Source organism: Centroberyx gerrardi, chromosome 11, assembly GCF_048128805.1.
Source record: "Centroberyx gerrardi isolate f3 chromosome 11, fCenGer3.hap1.cur.20231027, whole genome shotgun sequence".
NCBI lineage: Eukaryota > Metazoa > Chordata > Actinopteri > Beryciformes > Berycidae > Centroberyx > Centroberyx gerrardi.
Window position 1 is genome coordinate 25,858,516 of NC_136007.1, and position 21,311 is coordinate 25,879,826.

Below are 21,311 nucleotides of genomic sequence, written 5' to 3' on the forward strand. Positions count from 1 at the left end.
TGTGGCCACTGCTTTGACCCCAAAGAGGACTCCAGTTGAGACTTAAACACTCCTCAAGAAACAAACTATAGGACACAACATTGACATTGTTGCTGTCCGCCTGATTAATGCAAGTCAAACCTCCTTTGCATAAATTTCAAGGTAGTCTAGTCCACCTCTCTGATAACAGCCAGTCATATAAACTGCCTTATCTATTTCCTCAAGCCTACAAACCACACTGAGTGGCCAGACAATAGAAAAACAACTCAATGCATTTGTTTTTATCTGTCCAGCAGAAGCTTTTAGCTAAAGAGGCCTATTTAAAAGATATCGAGCACATTGTATTGTTTTGCTTTAATTATTATTATTAGTAATAGTGGTATTATTGTTCTTGTTGTTATTGTTATTACAAACCAGGAACAAAATAAACAAAATCCTAAATATGAAACATGCATGCACATATACAGTATGCCGAAATGGACCATAGAATCTAATTTACAGATCTGATTAAATTTTCTTATTCCATACGCTAGTGTAGTCATTGAGTTTTGTTTACAAGCATATCGTAGAGCCATATTAAGCATCCCTATGCAGAGCGCTGGGCTGATAGGTTGTTATTATGTCGAGCCTGTACAGTGAAATGTTAATCCTGCCCTCTGGAAATCCCTTTTAACCCAAAATAAATCAATGTCTCTGCCTTTGATCACTACACATTCAAAAGCTCAAACAGACTGTGATAAGAAGGTCTCGATCAAGGCTAATTAAGCCGGCAGCAAAACCAACATTCCCTTCTTCTTCTTCTTATTTCAGGTTTAAAGGACATTAACGCACCTTAAACTCGTTTCCTATCTTGTTTACCGTGTTTTTGTTTTGGGGGCCGACAATGAAGTGGCACGGGATGTGGCTGCCATTACGGTGAAGCCACTTGATTCTCATGACGGCAAATTATCCCCTCAGGTGGTACCCTGTACCAGCCGGTTGCCATGGTGACATCGCAAGGGCAAGTGTTAACACAGGCGTTGCCCCCGGGAACCATCCAGATCCAGAACTCGCAGGTAAGCCGCCCCGAACGACGCCGCTTTGTCCGACATGCGGCGGCTCCCGCTCTGTGCCCTCCCCGCCCACAGACACAATTTGTTATTTTTAAAAGGGTCTCTTTACATCGTCGCAGAAACTCCCCTGGGCATCTTGTCATTGTCTCTGTCTGAACAAAAGCCCCCCGCTGACAGACAAAATGGAATTTGTTTATTCCCATGATGTTTAGAGCGCTTACTGAAGATGATCCTGTCAGGTTTGACTGCGAATGGGAGTACGGTGCCATGTAAGAGCGAAGAACAAAGGCACAAAACACTAACCTGATGTAGGGATGTTGCCTATATTTTTGGGTGATGTTATGATGTTATGCAAATGTCACATATTGAAGATGTAAGTAGGTTTGCACAACATTCTTGCTCCACCCTTTTATTTGTGACAACCTTTTTCCCAAGTTGGTCTTTGTAAGATGCTGCACATTAACCCTGAGTTTTACAGTTTAATCCTTGTCCATCACCAGTGAAAAAGGGGGATGTGTGTATCACTTTACTTCATTCAAACACATGAAAGACACCCAATGACACTTTTGAACATGAGTTATGAATTTACAGCACATGTGACGCAGACACAATGTCTATGAGTGTGGAAAGAAAGAGAGGAAATATTATGGAATGGAAATATTGTGACCTCTCCAATTAAAGGCTTTATAACATTCAAACCCACATTTTTGTATGCCAAAAGAACACATTCGTGGTTAGAATATTTCACCTTGTGTTTTTTTCAGTGCAATTCCTGGCTTCTAAAGGCATCTGTAGTTGTTTGGGGATACCTGAGGCTCTCATAGTATCTTTCGTTCGGGGGTTGTTACAACTTCATTGAACCGCAAAAATGATGTTTCCAGAGTGTCTGTAGTTTTCGTATGACGCAGTACACTGGAGTATGGATTTAAACAATGCAATTGTAAAGGGTCTCTTAGCCGCAAACCAACATCTAGAATATACTGTATATTAGAGCTTGAGGCTGTTTCACAGATAACTTAGTGTAGCTGAGCAGAATATTCTCACCAAAACCATTCAAACTCATTCTCATGGCATTTGGATTTCATGGATGAATGATGTAATTATGTCACAGTTCCCTCCATCAAGATTATTGTTTGAACTTGAGTGGAAATGAATAGGCTGAGCTAAGATGAGAGCATTTGTGTTGCTTTCCATTATATTGCAATTTCTGTATACAACGTCCATGCGAATTCAGAAATATAATTATGAGCAATGCCATATTTTAGAAAGAATCAGTAGCTAAGGCCGCATTGAACAAGATGCCTGGTGACAACGGAGCTCTACCATTATCAGATAACAACAACAAATGGAAGATTACACGGCCCGCATCACGCACCAGCTCTGGATACAATACAATAATAATGCATCAATGAGCTGCATTGACAAAACTGTAAAGTACTTGAAACAGTAAAAGGTTGAAGCTAACTGAGGCTTACTGAGGTCAGAGGCAATATTATCAAGCTAAAGCAGCTTGCTCCTTGAAGTGTTCACTTAGCTAATCTACAGGCAAACAGCCGAGTTATAGAACAGCTATATTTATCCTCATCTCTGAACAGACCATCTATTTTCAAGATGAACTCTATTGGAAAACAATAGGGAATGCTAACTTCTTAATTCATTCACCCGTGTTTCATCTCTGCATGATGAGTACTGGTGGGGAGACCATGAAAAAAATGGCTATAGTTCTTAGTTCTGTAACTGGTCATCTGATATGTGTATCTGTCCTATGTACTTTATCCTTAGAGTCATTGTGTCATTTCACTTCCAAAATAATGGGTCCAAACAGTATGTCACTGTCCACCTACTTATAGAGCTCACTGACCATCCGACTATATTGCTGTCTTTATTGCTTAGCAAGCATAAAAATACTGTAATAACACTGGCTGATGAAAAGGAGGGATGCTTTAGTCCCTAAACAACAACCAAGGTCTAATAAACAAACACATTTACAGTGAGATTAGGATACGTACAGGACATTATGGGTTTATAGCCTAAATAACTTTTCACAGTCTTGACAATCGGCCTCAGCTTTGGCTGTTATGATCACTCAAGTCTTTAACCCAGCCCCGGCCTCTAGTAAATAACACTGGAGGTATGCATGGTTCTTTTACTAGGCAACAGCTTCACTCTCAAGTTTTATTCTTTATTAAGATCCCCATTAGCTGACACCTTATGGACTGCTAGCACACAACTGCTACACAGTTGACATCACAAGACAGACAGTGAAACATGATAAACTTTACGTAGATATTACAACATAATAACATTTTGAGAAATTTGACAGATACAGTATGTCTTGAAATTTATGTATAATTAATATACATTAAACATGAAGGATACAAGAAAAGCTTAAAAAATAACATAGCCAAGATATTAGCATGGGAAGTGCAAAGTTTGGTGAATCAATGTTTTCCAGCCTTGTGGATGCTGTTTCAGATGCCTTTTGAAGGTATAGGCCTATTTGTTTTGTATTTGTGATTTGAGTAGGCGAGGAATTCTTATATTGCCAGCGTCCAAAATCATTGATTTAAATTTTTCCTTTGTTGCCTCCATCTTGAACAACCAGAATGGAAAGTTAAGAAAGTCTCCATAGACTTCACACACCCTGCCAGCTTCCTATTCCAGCTTCCTCTATTGGGAAGAACGTCTCAGAGTATCAAGTGGAGTTCAGCTTCATGCAGGGCAAAACGTTACAGGACCTCAAATGTTTTGCAGACAAGATGTACTGTGTGACAGCAGGCGAACATACAAACACACTAAGCATAGATTCAAAGCTGAAGAACTGCTCCAGGATAGCAGCATGGGTCTAGTTGTTAGCAGCATTAGTCTGCTCTAGATGTTAGCTGCATTGGTAGCAAGTTGGTAGCAGCATTTGTGTAGCAGAATTGGTATAGTTAGTAGTAGCATTGGTATAGTTGGTATAAGCATTGGCATAAATGTTAGTAGCATTGGTATAGTTTGAAGTAGCATTGGTATAGTTATTAGTAGCTTTTGTGTAGTTGGTAGCAGCACTGACATAGTTATAGATGTTTACAACCAGGTTATTATATGGGAAAAGATGCAGACATGTCAGATGTGCAAAATACAGCTAGGTTGGTAGCTTGAATAACTTGTGCACATTAGCAGGGATCTGCCATGGTGTGTTTGTGTGGTGTTTATGTTTGTGTACATGCTAGAGCATTTTTCAGTCTTTTTATTATCATTATGCTACAGCGTTTTTCTACTGAGAGAGTTAAGAATGCCACAACTTGGACTTAAAGCAAACACACTAACCAGATATGCAACGGGGGACAATGGAATGTGTGAAATTGTTTTTCTTTTAAATTTCATCCCAGTCTTCTGAGTGTGAGTCTATGTGACAGTAGATAGTGGGGGGTAGTAGAGTTTAAAATTAGAATTTCCAGTTTAGAATTACTGTCTTATAAGACTAGAAATTCCAAACGTATACTTGACTCGGCAAACCACTAAAGCGGAGGTAGCTTTAACATATCACTGCTGAGGCCGGTCTTTATCTGGCCTTGACAGCCTGTCCGCGCGCCTATAGGTATAAATAAAAAGTGGGAGCGGGGGAGTTGAGCACCGCTGGATCTGTGGCAGCAGTGGCATCAGGAGGGCCTCGGTGTCGGCAGGTAATTCTGCGCTTGACAGACAGAGGAGGCCTCGGTGAATAGCCGGGACCCGGCCGAGGCGGAGCGCTACACGCGGGCTGGGAATTGAACACGGCCCCGTAGCTACTTTGCTGACAAGCCCCCAGTAATCACACTCGAGCCCGGTGCCGCCAATTAATTCAACCTGGCTTTCCCCCGGAACACGCGTTCCCAAGGCTGAGGGGGATAGGAGGAGGGTTATCCACGTGACACCCAGCTGCAACTGTAATGAGCCTCGTTTTGTGTGGGGAGTGAGTGTACAAAGGGGAGATGTGTGTGTGTGTGTGTGTGTGTGTGTGTGTGCGGGTGTGTGTTTATGGGCGTTGTGTGGGTTTGGGGGTTCTGTGTGTGTGTGTGTGTGCATGTGTGTTTGTGTGTTATTTATCGCCAAGTCAGTCGGGATTCTTTCCTCATGACTTTCCACTACTACACTCTGCATAAAATTAATCAGTTTTTTTATTTTTTATCAGACTTGCTTTATTTATTTATTCATGTATTTTGTCCTGCCTGCTTATGCATATGAAATGTTCATATCTTTCCCTCCGAAGGCTTTTAGCCATCACAAATGGGTAGTTAAAAATGTTGACGGATCCCCACTTTTACTGCTACTGCTTGGTGCAATGACACACAAAAGATTTGTTTCATATTAAAATAGTGCGCAGTAGCTATTAAAGGACGGCAGAGTGTGTGTGTGTGTGTGTGTGTGTGTGTGTGTGTGGTCTGGTGTGTGTGCACGCATGTACATCTGTATACATATTCATATTCAGAATATGAAGTATGGTTCTTCACAGATAGTTTCAGAAAAGGCTTGATAATGACTGCTAAACTATTGAGGTCCTTTTATGTTTTATGTTATCTGCCTCAGCACACACGCACATAATTACCTGCACACTTAAATGGACACACACACACACACACACACACACACATCTGTATGCACACCTCAGGCTGTCAAAGACTGTCAATACTCCAACTGAGAGAATCCAGTCCTTCAACACCAGCATTCAAAACAGGAACATCTGAGTAATGATTTTCCACCAAGACAAACTCAGGTCAACACAGATGAAAAAATAATAAAAAATAAAACCAGACACGTTAACAGTTTGCACCATGACCCACTAATTTAGCCCCAAACTAAATGAAGTCTTACCACTGCTTTTCTATTCTTTTCCTTATCACTCAGACCACTGACCTCCTTGTGTTTCCACCCAGAGTCAAGGGTGCTGCTTTTTTATATTTTAAGTATCATTACTCAAATTCAGTTACCATGGTGACACTTGAAGAGGCGTTTCTGCCCTTGCAAAAGAGAGAAAGATAGGTAATTGGTACTCTCCTTTGTTTCCGTGGCAACAATAACCAATCCCCTCCATCCGCTCCTTTTTCCTTTTTTTTTTTCCTTTCTCTGTTTTTTTTTTTGTTCTCTTGGTGTCCATTGAAAAGGTAAACCTGGACCTGTCGTCCCTCTTGGACAGCGAAGATAAGAAGTCCAAGAATAAGAGGGGTGTCCTGCCCAAACACGCCACCAACATCATGCGCTCCTGGCTCTTCCAGCATCTCATGGTGAGACGGAGACGGCGGTTAAGTGCATCTGGGTGTGAATTTGTTGACATGCATTGAAGGTTTGCCGGGTTCTAGGTCAAGGAAAGTGTAGTGAAGTGGCAGCTATGGATGGGGACAAAGGAACAAAAGATGGAGATTAAACTGGTTAAAGGAGGTTAGGAGATGGAAGGCAGGGTTTAGAGTAGGAAAGGTTTCATCTGTTGGTTTTAACAGTGTATGTGGAGACAGAGGGGAGCGGGGAGTGGCGTAAAAATGAACGACAACAAAATGCGAGAAAACTATGATGGCTTTTCTTCCTTCCTGCAGCATCCCTACCCAACAGAAGACGAGAAAAGGCAGATCGCGGCACAAACGAGTCTGACCCTGTTGCAAGTGAACAACTGGTGAGTTAAAGGCGTCCGGTGTGCCTGTAGAGAGAAAGACACCGCTTCATGTGAGAGCAGAAGTGAGTGGAGGCTTTGCTGAATTTGAGCTGGAATGTACAGTATCGCCCCGTCCACATTGCTGGCATTGTGGCGCCATCTTCTGGCCATATGCATCAAGTACACCAGAGACCAAATTCTGTCATCCTTCCCTTTGACTTGTGTTTTCTTGTACATTGATTGTTCCCTCCATGCCTTCAGTATTTGAAGAGTTCTATTCCAAAAATGTTTTATCCAAAATGTCATTACCTGACATTCATCATTTATATATCAATCATTTTGTAAACATAGTTGTCACTTTCTTCAAATGATGGATATCTAATTTTGTGTGTATCCCCCTCATCAATCCCCACCCCTTCTTCTCTCTCTCTCTCTTTCTCTCTCTCTCTCTCTCTCTCTCTCAGGTTCATCAACGCTCGTAGGCGTATCCTCCAACCTATGCTGGACGCCAGTAACCCAGACCCAGCTCCTAAAGCGAAGAAGATGAAGTCCCAGCACCGTCCCACGCAGCGCTTCTGGCCCGACTCCATCGTGGCCGGAGTTCTGCAGACGCACAGATCTCAAACGGGCAACTCAGACAGTACGCCGACACTTAAATGCTGCTCAGAGAACACAAATTCACCCAGTGTTTTTCCACAAATAAAGCTGATGAACTTTTAGAGCTAACCGTAGAGGAAATGTGTGGGCAAGCTGAAAGCTGCTGCAAGTGCGCAGCACTTGAAAGGTTAAAAAGTAACATTCATTAGAAAAAGTCAATCTTTTAAAGTGTTTAAAATGTAACCACTAGATGTCACTATTAACTCTGCCTGAAAACGTATAAAGACTGTCAAAAAGTCACACATCTCCTAAAGTACATGAACGTTTTAAAGTTGGAAAAGAGTATCTAGCTTAAAGTATGTGGCAGTAGAGTCCAGGGAATAATAATGATAAAGAAATATTGGGGAATAGCATTGAACTAGCCCAGTGATTCCCTGATGTTTTCATGTCAAGACCCCCCAAACACACACATTAGGTCACTCCATTTTATTTTTTAATCTTACATTTTAATCTCCATACTGTATGGAGATAATGGAGGTATGGAGATAACAATGTGGAGAGGGAATCCTCTGATCAAAACAGATATTTCTGTACCATTTCCTCACTGTCCTAACTTAAAATGAAATAATAGTAATATTAAGCTATTCTTCATTTTGCTGGGGACCCACTGTGACGCCCTCAGCGACCCCTAGGGGTCCCTGAATCCCACTTTGGGAACTACAGAGATAGCCCTCTAAATATTTTCCATAGATGATGGAATACACCAGGTTAATGGGAGAGCTGCTACAAGTTCTTATTTTTTCCCTTTTGAGATAGTAGTAGTAGCTAGTAGACTACTGTCACTCAACTCTTTTGTTGGAATGAATCTAGTCTGTCATTGGGTTTCTATTTGAATGCCATCTCTCTGTATCCTGACCCTATCACTGTTTGCCTTAACCCCCCCCACCCAGACCCGTTGACCATGGACAGCCTCCAGCCGCTGTCCTCCGACTCGGCCACCCTGGCCATGCAGCAAGCCATGCTGGGAGCCGACGACTCCATGGACGGCACCGAGGAGGAGGAGGAGGAGGAGGAGGAGGAAGAGGAGGAGGGAATGGAGGAGGACGAGGACGAGGAGGACGGAGAGGAGGAAAACGACCGGGCGAGACAAATGGCCAGCGGAGGAGGAGGAGGAGGAGGAGGAAGGAGAGATCTGAGTATGGAGCACAGAGAGGAACTGGAGTAGTGCGAGTAGCTGGAAACGACGATGTGAACTTTGACCCCGGCGTCTCCATGACACTCAACCAGGCCGCCTCTGATGTCAAGTGACACTCGAGAGCATTTAAGGGCATATTAGGTTTTCTACAGACTCGTCGAAAGATTCTCAGAGACTCTGCTGAAGAGCCATCATGGAGTCTAGCCAGACACAATGACCATCATGACCATGATTATAACAGGAAAATATTAGTTTGATGATGAATATGTGTTGTATCATTATACAATAGTACCTGCCCGTACAGCGAGCTCCATAAATATTTGGATAGTAGCACATTTTTACTCTATACTCGTATTATTTCTGAAAGCAAACGACAGAATAACTAACTGGTTAAAATGCTGACTGTCAGTTTTAAATGGAGGATATTTCTAACCATATTGGATAAACAGTTAAAGAGCTAGATGAATGAGTTTGACGGTTATTTCTCCCCGCATTAAAGTTATTCATGCCAACTTTTAAGCTCTGTAAAAGAGGCATGACATTTTGAGGCTGTTTTGATGAATCAGACACAGTTGAATTCCTGCAGAGATACAGTGAAATGAAAAACCGCTGGACAGGAGAATGCGATGACAAGATATGACAAGTCTTGCGATGTTTATACGCTGCAGACTTCCAGAAATCTTGAAATATGAAATGTGAAAAAAAAACTTTGTCGAATGTAATCCGTCCAAATTCTGGCACCTTGAAATGAGGAAACCATGTACAAAAAAGGGCTGTAGTTATTTTAACAGTTCGTGTGTTACGACTGGAAGTACTCTCAAATTAAAGCTGACAGTCTGCGCTCTAACTTTACAGTTAATGTGGCATTTTGCATCCCAAAATAATAAGGGCGTGGAGCCAGAAGGGAAAAAAAAGGCGTATTGCTGTCCAAATGTCTGCAGAACTCACTGTATTATGTCGGCTTCCACTGTTTGAACATCATTCACGCCTTTTAAATGACTCATAGGTTCTCAGGTTGAACAACACTTTCATCCGGCGTGTTTCTTCGTCACGAACAAGAAACACTGACTCATTGCTGCAACAGATCTTTTCAAGCATGACTTTTGAAATGATATCGATTATTTTTTTCTTCTCCCATGAGCAAAAAAAACTGTAGTAAACCAGTGTATACTGACTGCACAAAGTATGTATATTGGATTTTTTTCATATGTTTGCGTTCTGGTGTTGAAGGTTTGCATATTTATTCAGTTTTTTTCCTTGATCTCGAAGGGAGGATCAAGGAACGACGTCAGTGACAAAGACAATGACAGTTGCTTCTGCATATAGGATTTGCAAAAGAGTTTCCGGATAAGGCTAGTTCATGAACATGCTGGTGGCCATGCACATACTTGACTTCAACCATCAACTGCTACAAAATTGCTTGTGTGTTTTTGTGACATGGGACGATTCTGTCACAAAAAGAGCTTGGCAAACTACACTACAAACTCTCTCATCAGCATCTCCACAAAGACAGAAAATCAAACGCAGAGCGAGGCAGCGACTTCGGGATTCCCCGACCTACAGAACCAGTGTCATTTACTGACAAACTTTTTCAAGGAAGATGACAATTTCGAGGGGAAACGAGGAAGGAGAATCAAACTCAGTTCCTTGAGTTGCGTCTCTTTCCATTTTATGTGAAGGATTTTGAAGAAACTGTGAAACAATTTCAGCTCTCTGTTTTGTACTAAAACCGCAGCAGCGCAAGATGGAGTCACTCGTTTCTAATGTGAAGATGTCTAGAAAAGAAAACCATGTTATTGAATGTTCTGATTGTTCATTGTGAAGTATGTTCCTCATTAATATTCTTTTCTCGATTGCTTTTTTTTTTTTTTTTTTTTTTTTTTAAATGGATCTTCCAGAGCAAGTGACAGACAATAGGGAATATTTTTATTTCATTTGTACACTTTGTTGTCATAATCTATTGTGTTTCAATAGACCAATTTTAATAATTAAAACATGTAAAGGTACTGATTTGGACTTCATGGTATGAAAGTGCTGCATATGTTTAGGTCGAAAAATAGATGGAGGACAGCTTGATGGCTGAGAATATTTTGGGGAGGAAAAGAACAAAATGCAAGATGAATAGAGAAATAACATGAACAATATGCTGCAAATGTCTAAGCCTGTATCACAACAGAGCAAGAACTACATGTGTGATACTTGCAAACCCTCCCAGGTCCTGCCTCACTGTAACATACATCCAGATTACAGAGTCAGCGGTCTAAATATTGGTCTAACTTCCCTCATTTTCCTGTCACATGTCTAGTTTCCCACCCACTGCTTATTGCTCAGGCCTATGATTTCAGCTGGCTGGAGGACACCCGCCCAAACGAACTCCACCAAGGGATTTCAACACAGCACCTTGGACTGTAGATTCTGCTTCTTCCCTTGGTAATACAGTGATCATTGCTGTGGGTGCCGGTTTGTTCCGCAATCCACGTGTATTGATTTTGTGCCATACTGTATGGCTCTCATTACTTCCATTTCAATTCCCTTGTATATAATGGCGTCCTTGCACTCCCAAACAGGCCAAACTTTACATTTTCTAGTCCTACAAGCAGCAGAATTCCTTTACAATCTCTACTACGAGGCAGCAATGTTCAAATGTTCTCCAAAATAGAAAAAAAATAACCCAAACACACAATTTTCAGAGACAATCCAAAATGCTCCCTCCCTTTAAAAAGACAAAAAGAGACAAAAACAGGCACCACCACATTTCAAGTGCCCACAATTCTATAATTATTCAATGCAGGGCTTACGCCAGGTCAGCTGAGCAGAGCAGCCAGCGGCTCTGGCTGAATAATAACAACACAAGTTGGGGCCCAGTATGAAAGTAGAGTGCGGGACAAAAAACGGTAAGTATGGAAATCTATCTCATAGCAAAGGTAGGTGCCTTAATTTATCGTGGGACGGCATTAGCTACAGCAGCAGAATTGGAAAGTCATAAATCATTGACTGGTGTAATTTTTTATGCGTGGTGAAGTTTATTTCCTAATAAAGCTGTGGTTTGCTTCAAGCCAGGAGGGTCAGCTGTACATGCAACATCTGACTGTTAGTGCACTATGTTTCAGTTCAAGCACAATCAACTATCCCATTAGCCTATTGTTGAGATGATAATGTTGGGTTTGATGATTACATGTTGTAATGCAGTGTATTGTGGGTAAGTGTGATCACTACAGAGAGTTAATTCAACAAAACATCTGTAACAGTATCCAGCAGGTCCCCACATGATAACCCCAATGACATCACTCAAAGCCAGGCTCATACATACATAAGTGCTCACTCTAATTTATAGCACAAAGGATAATTACATCAGATCCCATCAGATCAATGCTACTCTTTCATCGCTTTCTGTCCACTCCTCCTACTGACGTTTTCACATTCACAGACACTGCCGTGTGTCCCGTCCACTCCATCAAATGTGATTTTTGAACATAGCATTCTCTTAAACTCCCTTTACACGACTGTAAAGGTCAGAAACAGATTTTGCTTCTCCGCCATCGCTGCTGTACGGCGTCCCGGCTAGCAGCAGATCTGAGGCTGAAGCGCAGTAAAAATAGTCTTGGAATGACAGAGGCAGCAAAAGCCACTGGCGGTGGCTCGCCCGTTTGAAGTGGGCCGCAGCCATCGTGCTCAACAGCATGGCTTACTGAAGGGGTGGACCAGACACACACACACACACACACACAAACACACTGGCCAGCGCTCAGTACTGGAGGTCTGCTCGCAGTGCCATCTGGGCGCCTACATGCTCCCAGATGTCCTCTCTGTAATTAGAGCCAGACCCGGCTCGGCCTGGTCCAGCCCAGATCCAACCTCTCATTTAGCGAGGCCCTCCCTGAATACTTAAGGAGCTCTCCAACACCAGGCGGGCCTTTAGAGGAACTTACTGGAACTGCAAACAGATTTTCTATTAGCATCACTTAAAAGAGCTGGAAGACTCGAGGTAAGGTGGCAATAACTGTCCTCTTATGTTTTATGGTGTGCAAAACGTTTCAGAGCAAGTGTAATGTGTTGTGGAGAGGGACATTTTCCTTGGAATAATATTGTTAATTGCAACTGTGATGGGATTTTCCTTGTCGTTGGGCACTATGGAGCAAAGGGAAAGAAAAAGATAAAAGGGTCTAATGCAATATACTGTTATAAATACATTGGAGTTACTCCTTGTGCTTGTTTTTAGGGCATTTGTGCTTTATTAGATCACCTACACAGTGAAGAGTGACAGGAAAGATATGATAGAGGATGATATATACTGCAAAGGTCATGAGTCCGATGTGACCTTACAGCACTGCGAGCACGCGATACGGGCCTATCCGTCCTGTCCTGTTTGTGCGAATTTGTGAATAAAATAAAACCGAAGCCTCTCCTTATCGCCGGGTAGGTGTTCAAAATGTCCATCGCCAACGCGGCGGCCAAGGCCATGCTATCTGATGCCCTGCTGCAGGACGGCCCCGGGATGAACCGGCTCAGCCACCTGGAGCTGGAGCTTCCCCTGGACAAGGTCATCAAGTTTGTGTCCGTGGGCCTTCCGCTGCTGCTGGTCTCCATGGCCTTCGCTCGCGAGATCTCCCTGGGTGAGCGAGCCCTGTGTTTCTATCAGCTTTTTTCCAACTGGGTTAGGAGGACGCTTGTTTTGTATTCTGTTTGGTTTCTCCCCCTAATTATACTCTACTGTATGTTCATGAGTGCTCGTTTTTTATTCCATACTTGTGTTTTTGTCTTTTTTTGTGTTTCTTCAAAGCTATGCTGTTATTCAGTGCAGTTATTCTCTGCAGTAATCTTCTACTGTTTGTCAACTGCAGCTTATTTATTCACTAATTGAATTCAATTGAACTTATAAGAGGGAATACTATAAGTACTACTAATATAAACATATACATTATTCTTGAGGCCTCATTAAATGAGGGACTAGACAAGAATCTAATTTTTCATGTATTGAAAATGTACAGTAGAAGTAAAGTACAGCCTGGTGCAACTCTAATGGCGAGGAATGGGACAATTGTAGAACATTTGGCTGAGTGGTTTGACCCGAATTTGTTTCATTTCATAGTGGACTTTAAAGTCCTGAACCATAACAAGTAAGCATATCTCTGCTCTGTCGCAGCAGGCTTTTATCCAGACGCTCACAGTTCCATCTCCTCATCCCCATCCATTCGTTCTCGAGGAAACGTTACAAAATATTAACACTATCAATGAGAACTATAATTACGTAGCACTTTCCTTAACAACGTTACAAAGCGCTGTAAAACAAGAGGCAGAAAACACTCATAAACACCAGGTTTTAAAAGAGGAAGATGCCAACAACAAAATACCACAAAACAATGTAAAAGCAACATTGACAATACAAATTTATTGAAAGGACACACCATAGAAAACACCATAAAACACCACAGGCTTGAAAGTCCACTCAACAGTTCAGTGACTTTGGGGATCATACAAACTGTTCTTCTGTTTCTTCGCCTGTTTTAGAGCAGAGGAAAAAAAAACGTGACAACTGAAATTTGTCATTTGTCTTTAAATAGAAATGACCCATGCAACCCCTACATCCATGGTCATCCCAATATGAACGCAGTTGACTTCAGTCTGAACCACATGTGACACGTACAGCACAGTGCCATTAGAAGTGCAAAGCCGCCGAGGATGACTCCCTTGACTTTGTGCTAACTATCGTCTCTCCGGAGCTGGTCTGCAATCAGCCTGATGCTCCTGATGCTAATTGCCATGGGGATGATTGAGAGCAGCGTTCACTAACACTGGCGCGCTGTAATTACAGGCGAACTTCTTCTGCGGCAGCTCCCCTCTATTTGAGTCAAATGAGAGGATATGTTGATTAACCGGGGGGGGGGGGGGGGGACATGACGTGGTGCTGGGGTACGCGGCTGAACTGATGGATCTTGGCTGCCTATCTACCAGGTTGTCAGTTTCACAACAGTGCTTGATTGCGCTGCTGTCTGCTGTCTGGCTTACTTGCACCTGGATTCTCGGCCAAGAATTCTCATACAAAGCACAAATATGAGTATGATCTGCCAATGTTAATTGGGGAGTGGGTGTGTGAGATAGGAGCAGTGGCAGAGATTTAGGCACACTCACTTTGCCAAATTCCTCACAGGAGTGAACAGTCGAAGGGGAGAGTATTTTACAAGATTTTATGAGAGAGCAGAGTCACGCGGCACAAAAATCTATACGAATTTCCCTGGATGTGCTTCCTCTTTTTTTTTGAAGATGACTTGTCAATATACATGCGCCCACACACGCACACCCACAGACTGGAAGAAGTAATATCAATGGTAATAAAGTCGCATGAGAACACACATGGGTATTGCAAAGGGTGGCACTCACCATACCTTAACCTCTTCCATCCTGCCGGTGGGACAATCATTACAGACGCATGTTCTGTGGCCAAGCTTGGTTCAAACCTTCAGAAGTTTATTTTAAATTCTAGTCAAGATCCCAAGGTTTCCAAAGATACCAAATATGTCAGGCTGAATTATAGGGTAATGTGTATAAAATGATACACAAGACATCTAGATTTTTTTCATTTGATGTAATGGTGCAGCCATAAAAAAAAAATGGCATCTTGGGTGTGAATAATTCATTCAGTATAAGCATGGCATAGCTTCAGTGAAGCATTGGAATGAGCAGATACAGAATATGCATGAGACATTGTCGTACAGTATGGAAAAATGTGTTTTTCTGACTTTGAAGCTACTTAAGGAGAAGTTTAAGGCGAACTCAGGGTGCAAGGGGTTTGATCTTGATTCATCAGTCATTGCTCCACAATATGTCCTCAGAAATGTAGTCGACATAAGCAGGTTTGGAAGCTTTGAGGCAAATGATGTTCAGTGCTTTGCCATATACCTTAGGGTTTAGTGAACTGACACCAGTGAGAACATAAACAGATAACATGAAGACAGGTAGCGTACAAAACTTGCTGAGGAATGAAAAATATAACACTTTCGCACATTATGCTGCCAGTGCCAACAGTGGCTGACGTTGAACAGACAACTGCAACTATAGACGTTCTATCCTTGCCATTAACCTGCGTACATGACTATTTGTAAATGTAGAGGACATTCATTTGAAATATGTTTTGCATTACCAATATATAGGCCTACTTTTGATATATTTGCAAATAGATGTTGTCATAGCACTTAGCAAGAAAACATATTTCCAGTCATGTAAACATACATTTTGTGGGCCAATTTTTGTATATTTTTAAATATCTTTCTAAACATATGCTAGGCTACATGTGAACTTTGCAGGTTGGCTAGTAGGCCTACCAATCTGTTTACAGCTGTTAGCATTACAAAGTTGTCCGTTCTTACAGTTTTATAGTCTGTTGACAGCTGAGACAGACGAATGCATAAAATTCAATGTGGCCAACATCATGAGAGGCTAACCAAAACACACAATAGATGTTTAGTTTTGGTTCAGTGACTAAATATAAATGTTATGGGTGGGAGTCTACAAGCTAGGGGTGTGTGTGAACCATGTTAGCATGTTTTTCCCACTAGCTCCATCTTTCTGTAAAAATCTTCATAACATGCCACTTTTAAAGTGAATACATTCCTGATATCCTCCACAATGATGACTGCATTTGAGGTTTCACTCACAATATCTTACAATATGGCTGATTTGTTGTTACTATATGGATTAGTGGCCCATTAAGTGTATGGATGTACAGTGTAGTCAAGAGTATAGCGTACAGTAGCATATGGAGTAGTGTCTTTACAGTAGACAGGGAATGTCCTGTCAAGTCAAAACACACGCGTGCACAGCCCCCCCCCCCCCACACACACACACACACACACACATACACAGCCACACACACACACACACACACAGTATAATTGGGCCATGTAACAGTTGCCTGTAATGAGTTGGACTGGCTGGAGAAATCACGTCCTGACAGTAAATTAGCGGCAGTATGTTTCCACTTCCAGAAAGCTGGGCAGATGTGGAGGCTGCTTGTAAAAAATAGAAGCCCCATATTTCTCTTGTAAAGCTCAGAAGTGGAGGGGGCACACCCGTGGTGTGTTCCCTCCCAACCTCTCTCTTTAAGGGTGGAGCACCCTTGGGAGATGACAGATGGGTGTGGAGCACGGGTTCAAGCGGTTGCACCATGTGGTTAAACCAAGGTGAACTAAATATACGGTGGAGGAGCCCAATTTTGGAATGGAGGGACCCATGGCTTTCAAATGCCAGGTTACCATTTGGAAACATATGATTTCTCTGGCAAAATTCTGTAGTAATGAAAGGCGAAGGACATGCAGAAGCTCAAATGTATCTGGCAGTGGACCTCCAGTACTGCAGCGCTGTGTGTGTGTGTGTGTGTGTGTGATATCAAGTGCTAAAGAATTGCTTACAGGAGAATTGATAAAGGAGGATCAAAGGACGGTGCAGAAACCAATTTGACAATGTAACAGATTAACATTTGTTCATTCTCCAGGGCCTCAGATCAGCTGTTTCCCTCCCAGCAACTTCACGATCAAGCAGGCCGGCTATGTAGACACATACTGCTGGGACTCCCTCATGCACCATGAGTTTGACAGCAATGGAAACTTTGAGGAACGCTCTCTCTGGGTACACAAAGTAAGTTGAGAGATTCAGATCAAGTTTGCTTGACTTGTTTTTCCCACCTAGAGGGACACATTGACATGTTGAATTTTTGCGAGCTGCGCATTTTTTTTTTATCAGCTTGTGGTCGGTGCTTTCATGTATGAGGGAATACTGTTAAACTGTTCTTAGGTTCTTAGGACGGACAAATGCTGAAACTTTTTTCTCCATCCTGTGGTGTGCAGAACTGCAACGTTAAATGTCAAGGTACCCTAAAAAACACAGAACACCTATTTTCTTGCTGAAGCCATTCGGAAACTATTCAGGCCCAGGCAATAATAAACCTGACATTTTAGACCCAGTCATTAAATGGCTAAAAAAGTAGTCCTATAAACAGAACGTGCGGTTGTTGATGTGTAATAGTCGGGTTATCAAGCCGTCATTTTATGCCACTCATCCTTTCTTTCTCTAATCCTCTTTTCTTCCCACTTTTTCTTTTCTTTCTTTCCGTCTGTGTCCCCTCTCTACCACCCTTTTCTCTCATTCTACCCATCCATCCAGATGTTCCCCTACTCTCTCCTGGCCATGGCGGTGCTGATGTACCTGCCGGCTCTGATCTGGCGCCAGCTTGTCATGCCCACACTGGGCTCGGACCTGCTCTTCATTATTGACGAGCTGGACAAGTCGTACAACCGCTCGGTCCGAATGGCCCAGAACATCCTGGATATGCGGCAGAACACCAAGAACCCCCTCACTTTCCAGGCCGAGCTGGAGAGGTAAGAGATGCTCAATGGTCCCTTTAAATAAAATGCTACGTATGTTACATATTCATGAAGTTTGTTTTTTTGAATAAACTGGTCTTGAGAGAGTTGATTCCCTCAAAGCCAGATTAAGCGTTATTAAATGCAACTTTAATGATTCCCGTGGTGAAATTGGGTCGCTGCAGCAGCAAGTAAGAGGATCCACCGAGGAAAAATATAGCCTAGGGGTTAGAGAAGCGGGCCTGTGACAGGAAAGTCGTTCGAATCCCCAGATCAGCTGGGAAAATGTGGTGAACTGAATGACTAATGCTCTTGCCTCCCTCAGCAGCTACTGTCGATGTGCCCTTGAGCAAGGAGCTTAACCCCCAACTGGCCCAGTGGAGGACTGCGGTTGCGGTGGGCAGCTCCCAGTGGCCAACAGTAGAAGACTGTGGTTGCACTGGGCAGCTCCCAGTTGTGAATGTGTGTAACTGTATGAAAAGAAGCAGGGCATTGCAGGAAAAGAACATGGTGCTGAGTTGACTTTCCTTGCAACTATTCACAGAATCCCTCTTGTCCTTGTCTGTTTCCAGGGCCAAGAGGAAGCGATATTTTGAGTATCCCCTGCTGGAGCGATACATGCAGTGCAAACACAACTCCTACTTCCTGGTTAGCATGCTTTTCTTGCGTGGCTTCCTGCTCCTCATCTTCATGACCGCCGCCTGCCTCTACCTGGCCTACTTCCACCTCTCCGCCTTCCTGCAGGACGAGTTCAGCTGCTTTGTCCGCACAGGCATACTGCGCGATCAGAACTGGGTGCCCGAACTGGTCCAGTGCAAAATGACCGGCCAGCTGGTCTTCCAGGTGATCAGCGTGGCCAACGGCGCCATCTACGTCCTGCTGGCTCCCATCGTCCTCTTCAGCTTGGTCCGACTCTTCGTCTGGGACACCACCTTCCTCTCCATCTACGAGGTCCTGCCTGCGCTGGGCCTCATTAAGGGCCGTAAGCTGGGCTGCCCTCTGAACGACCTCAACGTCCTCCTGCTCTTCTTGCGCGCCAACGTGGCGCACCTGAAGTCCTTCGGGAAGGTGAGGGCGCTGTGCTCTCTGGCGCCGCCGCAGGTGGGCAACGGCGCCCCGGGGCAGGGCTTGAACGCAATGCTGACTCAAGAAGAGATCGAGGAGCGCGAAGAGGCAGCGATGGAGCTGAAGGAGGAAGTGGAGGAGGCCAGGGAGGAAGGGAAGCTCAACCTGGTGGATATCATGACTATTCTGGGAGCGGCGCAGGGAAAAGTGGTTAACTGCAGCGAGCAAAGGCCTCTGGTGGAGGAGAATATGAGTCTCGGTACCGTAACTCTTATCTACACACTCAAACGCACTCTGCTTGTGGCTATTTTCGTCTACATCATTTGGGATGTACAGAAAATTATTAAATGACCTCCAGACTAAAGATACAGGCTCTGAAAATGAATAGCAAGTACTCTAAATATTAGGTGGTATAAGCGGTTCTCACTGAATCGACACGGTACCTGCATGCAGAATAAGGTAATATCCAAATGGACTGGAGATATTTGAAGAAAAACAGTTACAGCCGTAGGGTTCAGTGTGGATTCAAGTCAAAAATATAGCAGTCAAATTGTTTCTCTGCAACACAGAAATACTCCATGCACACATCTGTTGTTTGTTGTTTTCTTCCTTCATTTTGAAATCAAAATGAACAGCCTATATTTCTAAAAGAGTCTTTTGAGAGCAATGGCTTAGCTTAGGAGAAGAGATAGATTTGTGGTACTTCCCCGCCCTAACTGCCCTCTCTGTCTCTTCACAGAGCCAAACCACCAGGGGTACCATGAGTTGAAGGAGACTGCACCATTTAGTCATTACTAGGCCACCTATGGACTGAATCAATGTGATAACAAGGGGGGGGTTGGGACACTACAGTAGATTTTCAAGAGTACTGTAGCCACAAAGACTGTGGAAACCAATCAGGGTTTTTGTGGCCTGAAGACAAAAAGCCTCTTTTAGAAGTACAGGACAAATCTTTGTGGCATGAAATGTCAATGGATTTGACATTCACTTTTAACATCCACTCCTCGGTTAGTTTAGCAACAGCCAATCTGGTGGATCCTGGCGATCTGTAGTCACCACAGACTTTGTTTCCATCTCTCAATTCACTGCTATGCATTTTGATAAACCAGTGCTGGTTAGTAGTAATAAACTACAACCATTATTCCCAAAATCATCTGCACTGCCGTAGATTGTGTATTTGTTAGAAGTATGATTATGATTCAGTTCTCAAAATGTTTGCAAGTGAATTTAGAGACAGAAAAACAAGGTTATTGGCAACTATGGATACCTGTGTCAGTTATTTTCTGTGGTTGACTGTTCGTGAACTTAGATGGAGCTAAACTTGCTAACAATTGTAATGGTTCTACTGCTTTCTTAAACTATTCTTTAAACCAGGTTGTACCTCTTTTGAACTATTATTTACTTCTTTGTAACAATTATTATTTACAGATAAAATCTCAGTTTTGTCTTTTTGTGAATTGTGAAAAATTGTGATTCTGAATAAATGTTTGTGTATCTGGTGTTTCCATCACTATCATCAATGATATGGAGTTACAGGTGATCAAAAGTAAAAAGTTAACCCCTCCACTATCTCTGTGCACAAATGACAATAGTAGGAGTGCTTCTATTTAGTTCATTAGTCAACGAATTGCCGATTAAGGTTTAGTTAACGATTTTAAAGAGCTAAGGATTTTTAGTCAATTGGTTATTTTCAATGATTGTTTTCAATGTTGTATGAATTAGTCCTGTAAAGTTATAAACACATCTCTGGCATCACAGCAGTATTCATAAATATGAACTGGTCTTTAGTAAACACAGTTCTACAAATTTTAGCACCAATAAGTCGACAAAATCGTATTTGTTGATTGTTTTTAGTCAGGGTCAGTCAGAGAAAGTAGATGTAATTCCTATTAAATATCAGCAAACCAGATGACACAGCAAGCAACCAATAGCTGGTAAATGACTAACATATCCACCATCAATTGTGCTCTGGAGCGGCCCAAACCCATCAGAGTGGAGGCCTCATTGGACGCAAACTAGACACATGTGCACTTCTCCAGAAACAGACAGACAAAGACGTCGGACGCTCTCCCTGCCTGCCTCAGATGAGCCAACGCTGGTGAAAAATGTATGTAGGAGCTGTTCCTCTTCTGACACCATGTGTCACTATTTTCACAGCATCGAATGAGCCCAGACTAACTGCCGTGCAGCAACATCGGGCTGCCCGCAGAGTAAATCACGCAATTATTTTGATGTACTGTAAGACATAAAGGGAGATGAATTACCTGGTGGGGATTTGTGGGTAATGGGGACTATTGGAGTGCAGCAGGGAATAACCAGTGCATCGTAGCTCCCAGATACATAACAATCAAGTGCCCCTTTGGAAGTCCAATTATGGATGATGGCAGTCTAAATTCAATATTGTTTTGCAGCATGTTTGGTCATTAAGAAATTTAGAATTTATTTTATTTGAAACAGTA

The 21,311-nt window shown here is 42.7% G+C and overlaps 2 protein-coding genes across 4 annotated transcripts in view; both read left to right on the forward strand.

The window, feature by feature from the left end:
* The window catches only part of pknox2 (pbx/knotted 1 homeobox 2), a 30,574-nt gene extending 22,113 nt beyond the window's left edge, over positions 1-8,461 (forward strand). For both annotated transcript variants that reach the window (XM_071924513.1, XM_071924512.1), the window contains 5 exons: positions 937-1,034; positions 6,158-6,277; positions 6,584-6,660; positions 7,104-7,279; positions 8,187-8,461. In XM_071924513.1, coding sequence (XP_071780614.1) covers positions 937-1,034; positions 6,158-6,277; positions 6,584-6,660; positions 7,104-7,279; positions 8,187-8,461 — 746 coding nt within the window. The remainder of the gene's footprint in view (positions 1-936; positions 1,035-6,157; positions 6,278-6,583; positions 6,661-7,103; positions 7,280-8,186) is intronic.
* A 3,899-nt stretch (positions 8,462-12,360) lies between these two features.
* LOC139931106 (pannexin-3-like) lies at positions 12,361-19,687 on the forward strand. Of its 2 annotated transcripts, XM_071924511.2 has the most exons (6): positions 12,361-12,416; positions 12,852-13,044; positions 16,920-17,062; positions 17,588-17,802; positions 18,360-19,111; positions 19,592-19,687. In XM_071924511.2, exons 2-6 carry the CDS (start codon positions 12,861-12,863, stop codon positions 19,648-19,650), a joined length of 1,353 nt encoding a protein of 450 aa, XP_071780612.1. In that variant the 5' UTR covers positions 12,361-12,416; positions 12,852-12,860; the 3' UTR covers positions 19,651-19,687. The 2 variants fall into 2 exon arrangements, with proteins under 2 accessions (XP_071780612.1, XP_071780611.1); XM_071924510.2 differs by having other exon boundaries at positions 18,360-19,681.
* The last annotated feature ends 1,624 nt before the right edge of the window (positions 19,688-21,311 follow it).

Coding starts and splice junctions, on each gene's coding strand:
- LOC139931106 (XM_071924510.2), top strand. CDS start 12,861: ATGTCCATCGCCAACGCGGCGGCCAAGGCCATGCTATCTGATGCCCTG. Junction 13,045..16,919: donor CGCTCGCGAGATCTCCCTGG/GTGAGCGAGCCC, acceptor TTCATTCTCCAG/GGCCTCAGATCAGCTGTTTC. Junction 17,803..18,359: donor TTCCAGGCCGAGCTGGAGAG/GTAAGAGATGCT, acceptor GTCTGTTTCCAG/GGCCAAGAGGAAGCGATATT.